The 16590-nt window shown below is 39.3% G+C and overlaps 1 protein-coding gene across 1 annotated transcript; it reads right to left on the bottom strand.

Annotated features, from left to right (window-relative positions):
- Positions 1–5186: 5186 nt before the first annotated feature.
- Positions 5187–16410, bottom strand: trim8b (tripartite motif containing 8b). The gene is made up of 6 exons (XM_026915381.3): positions 14285–16410; positions 8746–8841; positions 8306–8539; positions 7471–7502; positions 7264–7379; positions 5187–7112 (listed from the first exon to the last, which is right to left on the bottom strand). The coding sequence occupies exons 1-6, from the start codon at positions 14855–14857 to the stop codon at positions 6469–6471; spliced, it is 1695 nt and encodes a 564-aa protein (XP_026771182.1). The 5' UTR covers positions 14858–16410; the 3' UTR covers positions 5187–6468.
- Positions 16411–16590: the final 180 nt, after the last annotated feature.

Below are 16590 nucleotides of genomic sequence, written 5' to 3'. Positions count from 1 at the left end.
CTTTGTTCTGGGAATTGGGCAGCTGTTCTGCAGCTGCTGTTTGACGTTTTACAGGGCTGTGCTGCTGCTGGTTCTGCCAAACTGCACATTTCACTTCTCTTTCCACCTATCAGAGTTCATGTGGCGTTGAGAGACAAACCAGCAGAGCAATCAGGTTTCATGCCTAATGAGGTAATAGATTTGGGGTTCATGCTGCAAATTAAGATGTTGAAAAAGTAATTACTTACACTACTGGAAAATAATGAGTCACTCTTAATATCTTATTGTGAGGCTTTCTCTAAAAATTACACATGTACATGTGTAAGCCTTTATTTAAACAGATATTTAAACTGAAACAGATACGATGTTTCTTCATGTTTGACTCAACACACTATAATGCAACAATATGACAGACAATTTCCTCTTGTTTCCCAAGTGAGACAGAGGCAGGGATGATAAATAGAGCGAGATTACTAAATACTGAAAAGGAAGAAAGGGAGCAGAGGCAGCACCCAGAGTGGCTGGCAGGTGTGTGTGACAGCTCAGTGGGCCCTGAGAGGGTAGGGGGAGGGTCGAGTGTTGAATTACAGGGTTCCCAGCATCTCCACTGATACACAGGGGAAGGAGAGGATCATCACCAGGATCTGATAAAGAGCAGACATATACTATATTATAGGTAACAGGAAATTACCATCAAATGTATATTCTGGTCATAACAATGATTAACTCAATTGTATCAGAATTAACGACTCATCCAAGTCTGACCGATCCATGCAGCATTTCTTCCATGGTGTGTGTTGCCATTTAAAAAAAAAAACACTTTGTATAGGAACTCAACTTGTATAGGGACAAGCCAAGATGTCTGTTTGACCACAGACACAGACAAAGGTGTTAAATGATAGCACAGGCAGTGTCACATCCCTAGCTCCCATAAGTAAATGAAATATAGATTTGCTGAATTAGAATTATTGTATCCTGCATACTGTAGAACTCAATACTGAGCTTAATCAATGAGAAGACCACTTTAGTTGTAATGTCAGCCTTCTAATAAATGCTAACATTAGAAAACAAGATGTGGTATGCACTAAATCATGAAGGGAAAATTATATACTGTATCTTTAGTTTCTGAAGTATTACTGTGCAGCAAAGGTTAAATTTATTTATTTATCTCTTTATTTTTTAATGATCTTATCTTAGCTGCAGGATCCTAGCAGATTTGCCTGCTAACTAGCATTCATCGTAACATTGTGATAGCTAATGTGTGATGATGTTAGGAGTTATGTGTGACAGGGTGGTGTGATGTGGCCCTGACACAAAGCAGAAACACCACCATGGAATTTATTTATTCTACTTATACCACAGGAATGTACTAAATATCTCCTCGCTCCTTATATAAGTGCACTGGATGTGGATAGGATATGGAAAAACTTTTTTTAATGGCTTTTACACCATATGTAGTGCACTAATATGAGATACAACCTATTGCTTGTATGCTTTCAATTAATCTCTTATGAAGGGAGCTGCTGATTTGCTTCACAGTCAGCATTCTCTCAGAGTGGACTGCAATTATTTACATCATGCACTAAGATATATTCATTGTTCATATAGGTGCTATTGTACAAAATTTGTTAAATTAATTTCTTATTTAATGTGACTGTGTGCCATTTCTAACTTGGCTTTATGGCAGTATATTTATTGTTATGGTGTTACTGTGCAAATCAGTTAGATTTAGAAAGTATTGTTTTTATTTTACAGGATTTCAGTAAAAGTGTGCGATTTGGAGCGATTCCAAAATTATATTGTTCTTTTGCTCTGGAGGAGGCACCTGACTGCTGATGAATTCAGGACCATCACAGAGCGCAATACTGAAACCCATTAGAGCACAGAGATAGAGGAAAAAGATACCTCAGATTAGCAACTGCTTGATGATGATAATGATAATCATAATGATGTGGAGGTGGAGGAGGAAGAAGAGGAAGAGAGAGAGACTTAGCATTATTCTCAGTTGAGTAAATATGTTGCAGGTGTTTTGTGTGTGTGTGTGTGTGTGTGTGTGCATAATAGTATTTTAATAGTATTTTGTGAAATGTTTACATAGTACTAAATATTTTCTTTGTATGTTTATCTTATTATTTTGTTACTCAGTTCTTTTTTTCTTATCCCAAAATAACAAGCACTGAAAAATCATATCTACTCCCTGTTATCTGCTGGATCAGACTGTTATTGAATACATAATTTGCAATGTAAACATGTGTGTACATAATTTAGTTTTACATTTAATTGAAGGACTGCGTTTTCTGAACTTTTTAATTAATATTGAACATTATTAATCTTATTTAATATACTTAAGTTTATGTTTGCCAACACTTTTAATTATACATTATTGTGTTCATATTTTTGTCAGATAATATACTCTGTATATACTTATATACAGTATACATAAATACAGAAAGATGTGTTTAAATGAAACCTAAATATACGGTGTTTCAGTTTTAATCACCTAATTTATTGCCTGAGCACAATTTTCTTTTTTAAGTATTTGGTCGTTTGGCAATATGAAATACAACTGCAATATTATTTCACACTCCTCACTAAAATGACTATTATTTTTGAACAAGCGGCCTTTTTCTTTTGCTAAATAACTCATTAAAGTTTTTAGTCCTTATTAGAAATATACTCCACTTAGGAGTCAGGTAACAATTTGTCTGATTATGGAGTATTGTTGCTACTGAAAAGCAAGTCCTTTTAAAAATCATATTACGTACGTAGAGATGCAGCTGTGTTGTGGTATTTCTCTGATTGTACATATGTGAACTATATGAAATTTTCTGATTTGGCTGACTTCGATGTGAGATTGAGATGTGTGGTTGTGTTTCACTGTTGCTATGCCTGTTCCGATATGATACAGTTTGGGCTGTCATTAACTCTCAGATGTGTTCCAGAGAATAGCTGATTATATGCCCCCCAACTAGGCCAACTAGGCCAAAGGAAATTTGCTGACTGGGATGTGTGAAATAGATGTACTGTAGTAATCGCTTGTTTAGGCTTCTCTCAGAGAAAATCATTAAGTATGACTAAAGGTTTACGCTTCTTTCTGAGAAAAAAAGAGAGGCTGTTTTCAGTCTGTCTCACTGTGATGACTGAGCCGGCGTGTGGGGGCAGGCACTGTGGCATGACGAGGCTGATTATTTAGAGGCCAGCTTCTAATTTTTTTTTTTGTCCCCAGAGTTTAAAATAACCTCACTGACACCTCCACAGATTCACTCATATGAAGGAAAAAAGCACACGGGTCATAAGATTTCTGTGGCTTCCTCTCTCATTCACAGACCCGCACACACATCAAGAAGGCCTACAGAAAGAGTTGAGATAAATTTAGTGGCATCAGAGACAGTATCTTCTGAAACATGACCAAAGCAATTTCAAATAGGCACACACATACACACACACACATACACATACACATACACACACACACACACACATACACACACACACACACACAAAGCACCCTCCCCCACATTTTTTGGGAGCTGGAAAAGGGCTGCACAGAAGCAGAGCAGTGGGGAGTTTCACTGAACAGCAGCACAGTGGAGGCCAGGGTTTCAAGTAGCCAGCTATACATTGTGAAAAGAGCACACGGCCCTGTACTCACTGCTGTCAAAATAGATCAATAAGTGAATACATTTTGAGCCGTGTGGGAGACATTCTAAGCCATTAAGGGGATCTTTAAAAGTCTCTGTGGGCTGCTTCCTTCTCATAAGTACAACTAAAAGCATTAAAAAAGCATATGAGCTGCCAACACATACAAAGTCTATGTCTAAATCAGCCAGGAAGGGGGCAATCTATTTGAATTATTTTCACTCATAGAAAAACACTAAGAAGAATTATTATTACCAGAAGGCGTAAAACTTTCAATTTAGCCAATAGACAAATTGTCACTTCAATACAAGCTTTCAGCTACTGACATTACTGATGAAAAGCTTGGACAAACACTAATGAGAATTATCAAAAGTTTTCAGCATCTGACTGAAGCACCATCCATCTTTACAGATACTGAGATCTCTTACGCTCTTTCTCCATCCACCCACTGGACCAATGTAATTATACTAAGATTAGCAGTGGATAATGCCCTTCAGAGGAGGTGGATATTTCTACTCTGGGCTGCTCTTCCCTTTACTTCTGTAAATTATAGTAAATTCTTTGCCTTGTGATGTTCCCAAAATGCCATAGCTGCTTTTCGGTTTTGGTTTTCTCTAAAAAGAGAAGCCCAGATGTAAAGGGAAGAAACCTACTCAGAGGGCATTCAAACATTGTTGAAAAAGCAAAACACACCTCTTAACAGCCTAATTACACATGCAGCTACATGTGAGAGACAGACACTCATAGTCTGTAGCTACTCAAGTCACTGGCCCACCTTTTAGTTGTTTGCTGTTAGTCTTTCATGTAAGAACACTAATCCTGGCTTTAATGCAGTACCACACTGTACCTCTGATTAAATTTTGCAACAACCAACTTTGGATAGAGCAACAATAAGTAAGTCAATATATTTTAATATAACTGTAAGAATGGCTATTTTGCTTTAAATTCTAAAAATGTATTTCAATTTCGATAAACACAAAAAGTCACACCTTCCATTAGTCAGCCAGGCTGTCATGGGGGACTACTAAACAGTTGTCCTGAACCCAGCCTGTTGACCATCGACAAGTCAATGCCTTTCATTGAGATGTTGGTCAAAAATGAAGGTTGTCTCAGTTCGAGGCATTATGCACAGCAGGCCTGCTCTTAGCTCTTAGTTATCTTGAGGGAATAGTTTGCCGACAGTCGAGAGGTCAAAACCAAAGAATAATGATTGTTTATAGAATTTTCTTTTTTCTAAAGTAATGATGGTCGTTTGTCTTATCATCCCCATACTTGTCCTCTTTTCCCTTAAATTTTGTAGGCCACTTTTTAAAATGCTGAACTCTGACACACATCCTCAGTCACCCATTAAGTCACAACACAACTATGTCAAACTCAATAAATCACTGAATAAGTTAGACTAATTTCCCCAGTCACTGAAAAACAGGCTGTGAAGTAAAAACAATCTACAGTGTACAAAATGACGGTGAGTTTTTAAAACATTTGAAGACATTATTGAAATTACTATTTATTTGAAAAAAAAAAAAAAACAGTTATTTCCCAGTTACAAGTCTTCTGTTTTAGTTTCACAAAAATATTTACAAAAAAAAAACAACCACATTTTATAACCAGTTTCTTGCTTTCATCTCTAGAGATTCATTGGTCAGTGCTTGTCATTACTGAATATTATTTATTAAAAAAAAGAACCTTCCCTGTTTCAAAAGTCATTTTATATTTCTTGCAGTTTTATTATTTTACTACAAGTGCTCAGAAACTTGTTCCCACATGCAATCAATAACAAACAGGAAGCCAGATATTCTTTGATTGGTGCCAGTAATGACATGAATCAGGAGAAAGAAGAACTGCATTACTAATAAAAGGAGAGGAATGTACTTCCAGAGTTCCTTCAGATTTTTGGAAAATCAGGTCCAAATAACTCTGGATGAACGCATAAGCTAAACAGGAGTAATAGAATGTGAAACCAAAAGCATCCTGGATTTCACAAAGTTAAAAAGGTATTTTTTTGTGTGGCAGCGCTGTCTGTGTGGATCCATGTTGGGCAGCTGCTCAAAGCCTGGACATCTAGTCACAGCTGCACCAAGAAATCACACGCCAAGTAGAGCATTTCCATCGAGAAGCTCTCAATAGGGAAGTACGCACAAATCAAGAAACATAACAATGGAAATAATATTGCATCATTAAAATTTCCTTTCTTTTTCCCTCTAAAAAATACAAAATTACCTGTTACATATACAAGTAACCCAAACTTATACAAATAAGTATACCTTTCTCTTATGAAAAAACCACTGAAGACAGTCCATCTTCTGCTAAATGAAAACAAACATAGAAGATTGTAAAAATTTCAAAATATTTTGCTTATACAAGAATTTTCTCACTGATTAAAAAGACTACTTATGTGAAATAAGTAGGCAAATAAAATATAGTGGGTTATAATAGTGTGAATGGTAAGAATGACCTTTTCTTGCTAACAGTAATTTCATTAAGAGCTGACTGTTGAATTGAATATAGTAAACCATCATTTAAATGATCAAGAACTCACACAAAAGTGCAGCATTACTGAATGATTAACAAATTACCATACTGTTCTTTGTCCATTCTGGAAAATGGTTAGTATTATTTTGTTGTAGTAAGTAGCAACGCAAGTTAAGGGAACATCATTAGTTCCTACGTGCAAAGTTATGCTTCACTTTGTAACATTTACTGTTTTAAGAACTTAGACAGTGGACCTAAAGGACATTAAATGGCTGATCCAACTTATGTACAAAAAAAAAAAAAATCCCACTCGTTCACGTTCCCACAGCTTAAAAACCTAGCCGATCTTGTGACTGACAGCAGTCACTGGAGCTGGGGTTAACTGGTGACGTAATGCTTGCTGGAAGACTGGCTGTAGAGGCCGTAGAAGTCAGGATGCCTGTGTGGTTGGGAGGCGTCTATCCAGTCCCGCATGGACAGACTCTGGAGAGACTGAGACATTGCAGGTGTGGAGGGGAGGGGCTGATGGGAGTACTCCTGTGAGCTCACTGGCCAGGGGAAGGAGCTGGATCGAGGGTATGGTGGATGCCCTCTAGGGTTGGACACTGAGGGCACACCCGAGCAGTAGCAGTTATCCACTGTGCACATTAGAATCTTGCGTCCTCCATATTGAGGCAGCTGCGAGGTGCTGCTGTTTGGATAATGAGAGTGAGGAAACACAGAACCAGAGTGGTGCATGGACTGAGAACTGGTCGCAGCACTGCTGTTTCCCACAGAGTTGCAAGGCCCCAGAGCATGCTGGGAGGACTGGCCCTCACTGGTGGAGGAACCTGGAGCTGGAGTTAGACTCAGGCATGGCTGTTTAGCAGCAGTACCAGAGGAAGAAGAGGAAGACTCCATAAAACTAGAGCCAGCCTTACTGCTGCCCCCAGCATCAGAGAAAGCCACTGAGTGCCTGCGCTTCTCTGCACACAGATAGGCTGGTATAGTCTGGAAGAAGTTTGCAGGAGCGCTAAAAGGAGCTAAGTTAAAAGAAGAGAGAATGGGAGTGGTATTAACAGAGAACACATCTATTTAAAATCTGATGAAAAACTTTCTTTTAATAGGTATTAAATGCAACTGTTGAATAATTAACACATTAGACAAATGCCGTAATTATTATTTTATAACTACCTTCAAGCATTTTGCACAGGTTTTTCTCCCTCTTTGAGATTTCAGAGAGAAACAGCTTAGAATTGAGGCTGCCCACTTTGTAAGAGGGTAAGGTATTGCCAATATATGACTGAGACCTGCAGCAAACACAGTGTGTCAGACTCGCATGTACATGCACTGGAATGACTTTGTGACACTGATATGATATGCCAAGAAATGCAGACTTACCTGTCCATTAAGATTTTTACAGATTTTGTATTCTAAAAGGAGAAAGCACAACATGTTAGTGCTTATGTCCCAGTGCTTATACAACTTACAGAAACACATACACTTGAAAATTGTTTAGAAATGTTGGGGGGAAAACAGGATTTGAACATGACTTTTGAGGTTAGTGATGGTAATGAGGAACTGTGGTGAGGTGCCATAAAGTCCAGTGACATCAGAGTGTCATTGTGTAAAAGTCACACAGTTCTGTGGCATTTCTGGAGGAAGTGTGTTATCCATTAGTTAACTATAAACACCCATGAGGCTGCGTAGCTCAGAAACAATAAGATGGTAACCCTCCTATTTCAAGAGTTTCCAGAATGTTTGCAGAACTATTGCAAACCTTTTCAAGTGCCACAGAAGTGGCAGCATAATAAATTGTAAATATTTTTACAATATGAAGTGTCAGATAGAACCCTATAATTCTGAAGTATCGAAAAACTTTTGGCTATATGCTAAAACTGATAATCAGAATGAAACAGGTTCCACTCTTCTCAGTTTCACTGTGGAATCAATCCTAAGTATAGAAAAGGGAAACATCGTTTTTTCCCTTTACCAACAGTCAAATAAGGTAAATAATTAGGCATTTACTGAAGTGGTTACTCAACCAATATGAAAAGTACACTTTAACAACACTGCAGCAAAGGTAACATTTCCTGATTTCCGGAGATAGTAACTGATTATTGTATGGACATTATTAACGCAGTCTACATTAATTACGTACTATCACTTCAAGATGTCATTGATGTCATTACTGACTATATTAGAAACACTGGTAACCAACAATAAATGTTGTCACCCTCATAAATTTGATGTCCTCTGCCTTATCGGAGATCATCTGGATGGAGCTGAGGAGTTTCTTGGCTTCCTGGCGTTTCTGGTTGAGCTGCAGGACCTGGGTAGAGTTCTCCTGACAGAATTTGGTGTGAGCCTGATCCAGCACCTCCAAGGTCTTCCCCAAGTCTTCCTCTAGCAGCTGCTGCATCTTCTGATACTGCAGCTGTACCTCCTCTTTCAGATGCTGCACCTTCTCCTGTAATATTCAGTCAGATATCAGAAATACACAGATCATCTTGCTGTCGGCCAACATGGCAGTGCTCATTAGAAAATGATTTAAGGTAAACTGGATTATCTGTCATATGTACAAGGATTATGCACATGTTTTATCGGGCAAACATTGTATAGAGCATATATTGGGAAGTTTTACATTTGTACAAGGGTTTTGAAACAGAAACACACCTCTACAAGACACTTGTCTGACTCTAGTTTGTAGAGCTGCTCTTCTATGTCTTGAACTCGGTCTTCAATCCGGTCCTGCTGCTTCATCAACGTTTGCTATAGAAGCAGAATGAGTCATAACAGTCATGCTAAAACATTAAAATAAACCACCTTAAAATAAATCCACCTGCTACTAAAATATCCCATGAGACCCCAAAAGCAAGGACATACTGAAAATCTGAAATTTTACATGTTTTAGCACTTTTTGTGTATGAGCCAGACAATGCTATAATGCTTAGTAAAGACATTTTGTCTCCATGGTGAGAACAATGTTCATCTGAAACAAGAATGAAATGACCATGTTTCAAAACAAGATCATCTGAACAATACAACAACATTTTGTATCTAGGTTTGTTCTGAGAGCCTATGAATTAAACAAACAGAAAAGTCAGACGAAAGAGTATGAATCTAGGATGAATGCAGTTCATACCCCATCAGCACATGATAGAAGTGGAATCTTAATTATTTTCCTGTTAATATTCAATCCTATACAAATCAGAAACACAACAACAAATGGGCCTTTAACACTTGAACAAATGTCAGTGGTAACAATGATAAAACACTAAATTAGTCTAAATTAAATGCTTGATGCAAGAGAGCCCCAAAACAGGAGGTGGAGGTGCTGTCATGGTAACAAAGCTGTTTTTTTTTAACTTTAACTGCTTTTTTTCCTGTGTATTCAGCAGGTGAATATGAGGCAGGGGGAAGAGAACTACAGAAAGCAAAGGACGGTTAAGAAATAGGAAGAAACACATTTATTTCACACTATCATCCCCCATTTTGTCTTTGTCGGCCTGCATGTCAGAGACAAATAGCTGTGACCCTCACTGTGTGCATACTGGAGCAAAGCTCTGTAATGAATGCAAGCTGGCTGGCAGATAAAAATGCTTGCATCCAGTACAAGCCTAAACCACACCACGCAGTTGATGCTTTAAAGCTTCTGAACCAGGCCAGTGTCTAGTTCACATGACACCATGAAGCTTTTCTTTAAAACCCGAAACATTTTTTTTTTAAATTTCTAAACCCTGATTTTGCTCTAGCAAATTCCCAAAGCAGTGCCTCCACACATACACACATCAGTAATCGTTCAGCTCTGCCTTGCAACTGTGCAGACACTCAGACACAGCCAAATGCACTCACTGACCTAACAACGATATGCATGGATTTTGAATCTCAGTAACAGGCCACATCGTGCACCAGACATGATCTCTGCATCTTGTCAAATTTTAAAGATATTGGATATGGGTGTATCCAGCCACAAACTAAATAAGACAAACAGGAGGGGTAATTGAATGCCCATAACCATCTCAGCAGCCAATAAATCATACGAGACTCTCTTTCTCAACCTTCTCAAAGTAAGAATGTATAGCTAGGATGAGAGATTTTTAACACACTAATAATTAAATTTATATTTTCAGTTGAAAACCTGCTATGCTGCTGGAAAAATTATGAGCATCAGTAAAAGAGCAGACCTAACAAGGGTAAACACTGTCAGCAAAGAGTGATGGGTTCTGGAGGGATAGGGATCAAATATTCAGTGTGACCACTACTGATAACAAGTGCCTCTGCCCTCAGTACACAATGAACTAGATCAGTCATTGTCAATCAATCCATAAGAACACTATACTCAACAGATTAGGGCTGTATTTAATGTCAGCGACTTCAGTTCAAAAGTTATACAAATATTTAGGCAGGGAAAGTTCTCTGAATTCAGAGTTTGCTTACGTAGGTGCTTAAATTGATTTTCAGGGCGGCCTGTTCAGATTCCCATGTCTCTGAGTGCCAAAATTTTCTTGAGTAGAAGTGTCTGAGATGAGGTTTCTCAATAGCATCTAGCTCACTTGCCTTTAAGCCCCCCCAAAAAAATTGGGGATAAAAGTGTGGACTAAAGAAGAGATCATGTTTTTTTCTTTGCTGTCAGCTGAAGTATGATATAAAAGCATGAGGCAATTTAAAAATAAAACGAAAGACTAAAACAATGATGTATAAAAGTGAAGATGGCAAACATTTTAAAAAAAAACATCTAATAGGAGTCTATTACTGTATATTGCCAATATATTGCTGCACAAATAGCACTAAATATGGTTTTCATCCTCATTATTGGGAAGCTTATAAAAGCATATGCATCATGACTGGAAAGGACAAGAATTTTTTTAACATTTTTATATCACAGTGACAGTTAATTGTGTGCTCAATTTAATGTGATAATAAGATACTAATTCCAAGTCATGAACTCTTAATAATATCTGAGAGGGATGAAGTCTAGTTTATCATGCTTTTAATTTGTCATTTTGATTTGTTGAATCAATAAAAGTATGTCAATGTTTTATTTAATTCGATATGCTCTCCTGTACAGACAACATGCCCATAGTTTGAAGGATAAGCTGACCAGGTAAGTGTAGTTCATGTAGTTGAATGTATAAAAAATTTGGTCATTGACATAAACAATGGCTCTGATTAAGATGCTATCTCTTCCAATCTCCTCCATGCAAAAAACCCTTTTAGTGGACTTTACAGGGACAATAAACTTAACTATTTGTCATATTTATGTGTGCCCTCAAATGGCACACCCTATATTATTAGTAAACTTACAGCCCAAAACATGATTTTCAGGGTGACATATTGTAGGACAGTGGTACTGGGCTCCTCACCCAAGCTGATATCGTGCAAGGAAAACCGACTTATGTCCAAGGTCAGATTTGTGCGTAACAGAGACACGCCTCTGTTTTCAGCAAACTCCGCCCTGCGCACACAAATCCTGCGCAACTGTCCAAGCAGCATGCGAGTCTGTTACATCTGTGGTCTGAATACAAATGTGCACAATTTTGGTGTTAACTCCTCACCATGCAGGCGTAACTCAACTCTGAACATGGTTTCTTACTGAACAAGCAATCAGTTTATGAAGTCATACTAGTAGTGCTAGTAGTAATTGCTATATTTTATTAATATACTGTCTAAATGCACAGTGATGTGGTTTACTTCTGACAGCTTTTTTATTTAAAGACGAGCTGCAAAAGATAACAGTGGAAACTAGAGCTACTACAGAATATCTTATTTTAAAAGCCATTTAAAAGCTAAATTTAAATGGTTTTTGATTGCATTGATATGACAGTTTACAAATAACATGCTCTGTCTTTATATGAAGGCAAATAAGGCATTCTTCATGATGCCAAATAGACTGGGGACCAATAAGGGACCTGTTATATTACAATATAAAACCCACTTTTTAAAATGAATGTCCAGCTACTATAATAAAGTAACATGTGAACAAACATTAATGCTTCCATCCACAACATGGCAGTTAGAATTATACTTATCCACAAAACAATTCACATTCATGTTCACCAAACAATAATGTAAGAACGAATCAAGTCTATGACCTAATTGTTGTGACTGATGAGTTCAGGCTGCTGGCAGAAGCCTATAGGGGGAACCTAATATTGTAGGGTGGTATTGCCATCCCTTTCTCTAGGGGGAGTGGGGGTAGGGCACTCAGAATCACTGTTGTCTGAGGACAGCATCAAGGTCAGGGTGAACAGAGCAGTTTCATCCATACCTTCAGGTACAGCTGGTCTCCCTGCCTTTTGCCCCTAGTAGAATAATTGGCATTGTCCATCAAAGCTCACAGCCTGACCGTACCAGAATGAAAATGCAGATATTCACGTGACTGATTAAAATCCCAGGTGAGATTTAGGTTTAGATAAAGGGATTACTAATCTTTTCATTTAAAAGACTATGGAATGCAGAATGATGCCACACAGTACATTTGTAATGCTAGTTTGTCTTATAAAAGGGATCTAGCAAAAACAGGATTTTTAAAAACAAAAAGTCCACTATCTTCATGCACACAGGTCTATTCATCAGATGACCAACCCACTGATGTCCATATACCCAAATAACGGAAACCATAACAGACTTTAAACCTAATTATGATAGTGTTAATTATATAGTGTTAATCATATTAACACAAAAAAGCCTGACAATTATATTCTAACACCTACAGAAAGGCAAGAACTGTTAGAAGGAAATAAGATTCAAATGAGATTTTTTTTTTCTTTCATCTGTGCCAGAAAATATAAGGCTCCTCATTTAATCCTTCAGTTGCAACCCATCACCCCCCTCCCTGCCCTAAATGCCAAGCGAGGATGCACCTGGCCCAGAGAGATAAGGCCAGAGGAGAACTCTGGGAGTGTTTCACAGTTCAGCCCAACTGGAAATCACTAACATGGAAGCAAAAAGGGAGAGAAGGAATGGCGAGTCTGCCCTGGAACATTGATAAAACTCTGCCCAGATAGATGGGTCGAGAAGTAACGATCTGAAATGGCCAAATAAAATTGATGGCTGTTAAAAAAAAAAAAAAAAAAAAAAAAAAGACAGACAGATAGGTAGGCCAACTGGCAGACACACTCGATAATATTGCTGCCTTGTTTAACAAGCAACAAGTAAACTCGGAAAGTCTCACCTGATCTTGAACTTGAGTTCTGTACCCTTATTTTATGAGGAAACTACCTAATTTAAGTAGTGACCAAGTAAGCATTTGAACACAGTATTACCAGACTCATTTTTTTTTGTGTAATTAACTCACTAGTCCTGTTCACACCTATCAGAATCTATCTCAGGCCATCTGATCACAAATAAGTAAGACAGCTGTAAGACAGGTTTGAAAGGAGTCCAATGCTTCTTGGATATCGTGATCGAACTGATGAAAACCACTGTTGGAGATTGACAGGGATGCATATGTAGGTCTACAAATGTCCTAATTTACCCCAACAACAATGCAGGACATTCTAGTCACAAAATCTGATCAAAAGTGGTCACCACCTGATAAATATTAGGGATGTAACCGAATATGAATACATTATTCAGACCGAACAGTCAGTGTGTTCTAAACAGATACAAGTACAGATACGAAGGAGTAACTGTCTAATCAGGGTTGCGGTGCTTTAAATTAGGCTGCTAGTTTGTTTATATTTTGGGGAATTGAACCAACTGAACCCTTTAGATAATGCAAACAAAATAAATAACTGCATAGGCGAGATTAAAAAAAAAAAAAAAAAAAAGGTCGTGCACACATCACTAGTTACGCCTATTTATGAACTTGAGTGATGTAGCTGAGGTTGAGGAACTGTCAGAGTCAGAATTTACAGATGATGTTATAATGCAGGCATTTTTGCCTCTGGGTTTTCCCCCAGTGTTTTACAGGGGCATAGAGGTAGGGTTCATATTTAAAGAGAAAAAACCCACACACTTCCGGTTTAGGCCACGCCCATTTCGGGTTTAAATCCTAATACAGATCACTTATTTGGAGCACTAAATAGATAAAGAAACAGATAATGGCACTGAGTTACACCCCTAATAAATATCTTGCCTTTCCACTTGGCTGTGCACCTAAGGCATATACATGTGTTATTAGCAGCTATAAACAGGGCCACTGATCACAAAGCGAAAAATGAACACACAAGATTTTAGTTCAGTGTAGGTTGGGTGTTTGCGATCTTACCCGGATGTCACTGCGACGCAGCTCGACGTCGCAGACGGCGTGTCCGTGATGTGGCGCGCATCTGGCCACGCAGCAGTAGTGGCACACGGCGGCGTGCTCGGCCTCGCAGTGGTACAGCCGGTACTCGTGGTGCAGCGGGCAGCTCCATGCCCGAGCCTCGGCCGCCTCCACTAGCAGGTGTCCCGCGTTGGACGAGGGCTGCTGCAGGTGCGTCTGTACGTGTGACTGGCAGCATGGCGCCTTGCACCTCAGACACACTTTCTGAGCAGGCATTGGTGGCCCGCGGCGACACAGGATACAGTGCAGCACAGCTGGAGCTTTCTCTATGTTCAGCGCGTTGAACTTTTCCACGATGTTGGACAGTTTGTGGTTTTTCTCCAGGGCCGGTTTCTGGCTGTAGGCGTTGTTGCATTCCGGGCACCGGACCATGGCCGCATCCTTGGCCCAGGCTTCGTTTATACACACGCGGCAAAAGTTGTGCTTGCATGGCAGCTGAACCGGCTCCGAAAACACATGCAGACAGATCGGGCAGATGAGCTCTTCTTCCAGACAGTTCTTCCAGGTTTCAGCCATTTCGGGTCGAGCTCGTCTACAGATTCGAGTTACTGACGTGTGAAAGGTGCAGGCTGAGAAGTTTCTGAAGATGCACAGACAGTGAGAGCACGACTCCTATAAACCCATCCAAACAAAACCTGCCCCTGCTTCATCTACTGAATGATAACCCGTGTGTACGACCTGTGTGTGTTAAGGCCTGCTTTCAGAGGCATTCATGTTTCTGTAAAAGGAAAACCGAACAGTAGCACTGCTTGAGATCATGAAGTAGACTTGATGCCACATTATATCACCCAAGTCTTACACTAATCTACTAATCCGTGCATGTTACAGGCGTCAAGCGTGTTTCTTATAGTCAAGCGCACTTATCTACATGGTGCTTCTTATTACCAATGTATGATCAGACTCTCTTTTGGTAACAGTGACTCTTGAATCATGTGTGACGATAATGAACAGACTAATCTGCTGACACATCTGAATGATATGTCTTGGCAGTTCCTCCCTTACTAGGTGAAGGTACGTTTATGGGCCTTTCCTGTGCAGCGTTAAGACTTTTGAATTGTTAATGGAACGATTTTTATAACCCTTTATAATCAACTATTAACTAGGGTTCGTGTTTTTTTTTTTAAAAAAACAAGCCCGGATTGGATCAGGACGACGGATCAGAATAAGATGTGTGTGATCCACTAACACCGGCTAGTGCTACTGTCCTTCACGTTAAAGCTCCAGTGCGTCATGCTCGTGCAGTCGAGTTTCTCCAGGCAAATCTATGGCCTAGGTTACTTTCATTTTAGTCAAAATGTTCTAGAAGCACTATTCTAGCTTTAGCTTCTGAAAACTCACTGAGAGCACACCACTGGTCTGGGGGCTGAAAACAGGAATGACCGGTCCCTTCGCTTTTCTTGCCTAAACGGCCCACAAAAAAGGTTTTAAAGGCTTACCAAGCAATCTGTAGTAGTAGACTAAATGGAAAGATGTACCATATCCAGCTAGCGAGTGCTCTCCACAGCTCTAACATTAACCTACTTTCATATCAGATCCTTACTGCTGCGAGACAAAACCGTGTTCCCTTTTATCTGTATCCGGTCGAAGCGAGCAAGTACAATGTGTCCAGTTCCGACATACATCCACAATCTTCAGGGCGATCCTTCACATTTTAAAGGGAACGGCTCCGTGCTGTCCTCGTTCTTCACTCCTGTCATCTGCCATCTTGCGTTCCTCTTTAAAAATGAAAAAAAGAAAACGTCCCTGGCTAAAAGCAGCTTCTCGCCTTTACTGTCCACAAGGCGTCAAACGGGTAATGTAACACTGCTCATTTCCTCCAATCTGTCCCCGCTGTAAATTCCTGAGATTGTCCCTGCGTGGATCCCGCTTCCAAACGCTCCTATCTCACCATGTTAGAATGTATGATTTCCCCCCTATCTTTTTTACACGGCCTTTGATGAGGGAAGGAATGCAGGAACAGAATTGAGTTTCAACACACCTCGCTTGCTTGCTTGCTTGCTTGCTCTCTCTCTCTCTCTCTCGCACGCACACACACTCACACACACACACACACAGTTCCCTCCTCCCAACAATAAAGCGCTCCGACAGTCACGTGATCTGTCACCGCGCTGATACATAAAGAGGCGTGGCTTAAACAGGAAGAAGATGTATTTAAAGGGCCAAACAGAAAAGCAAGCAAAGGCCACCTAGAAAGCTGTGATTAAAAACAGGCTGACGTATGTCAACAAATAATAATGTAAAATTAAAAA

This window comes from Pangasianodon hypophthalmus, chromosome 12 (genome assembly GCF_027358585.1).
Source record: "Pangasianodon hypophthalmus isolate fPanHyp1 chromosome 12, fPanHyp1.pri, whole genome shotgun sequence".
NCBI classification, from domain to species: Eukaryota; Metazoa; Chordata; class Actinopteri; order Siluriformes; family Pangasiidae; genus Pangasianodon; species Pangasianodon hypophthalmus.
This window is presented reverse-complemented; position numbering and strand designations above follow the sequence as displayed.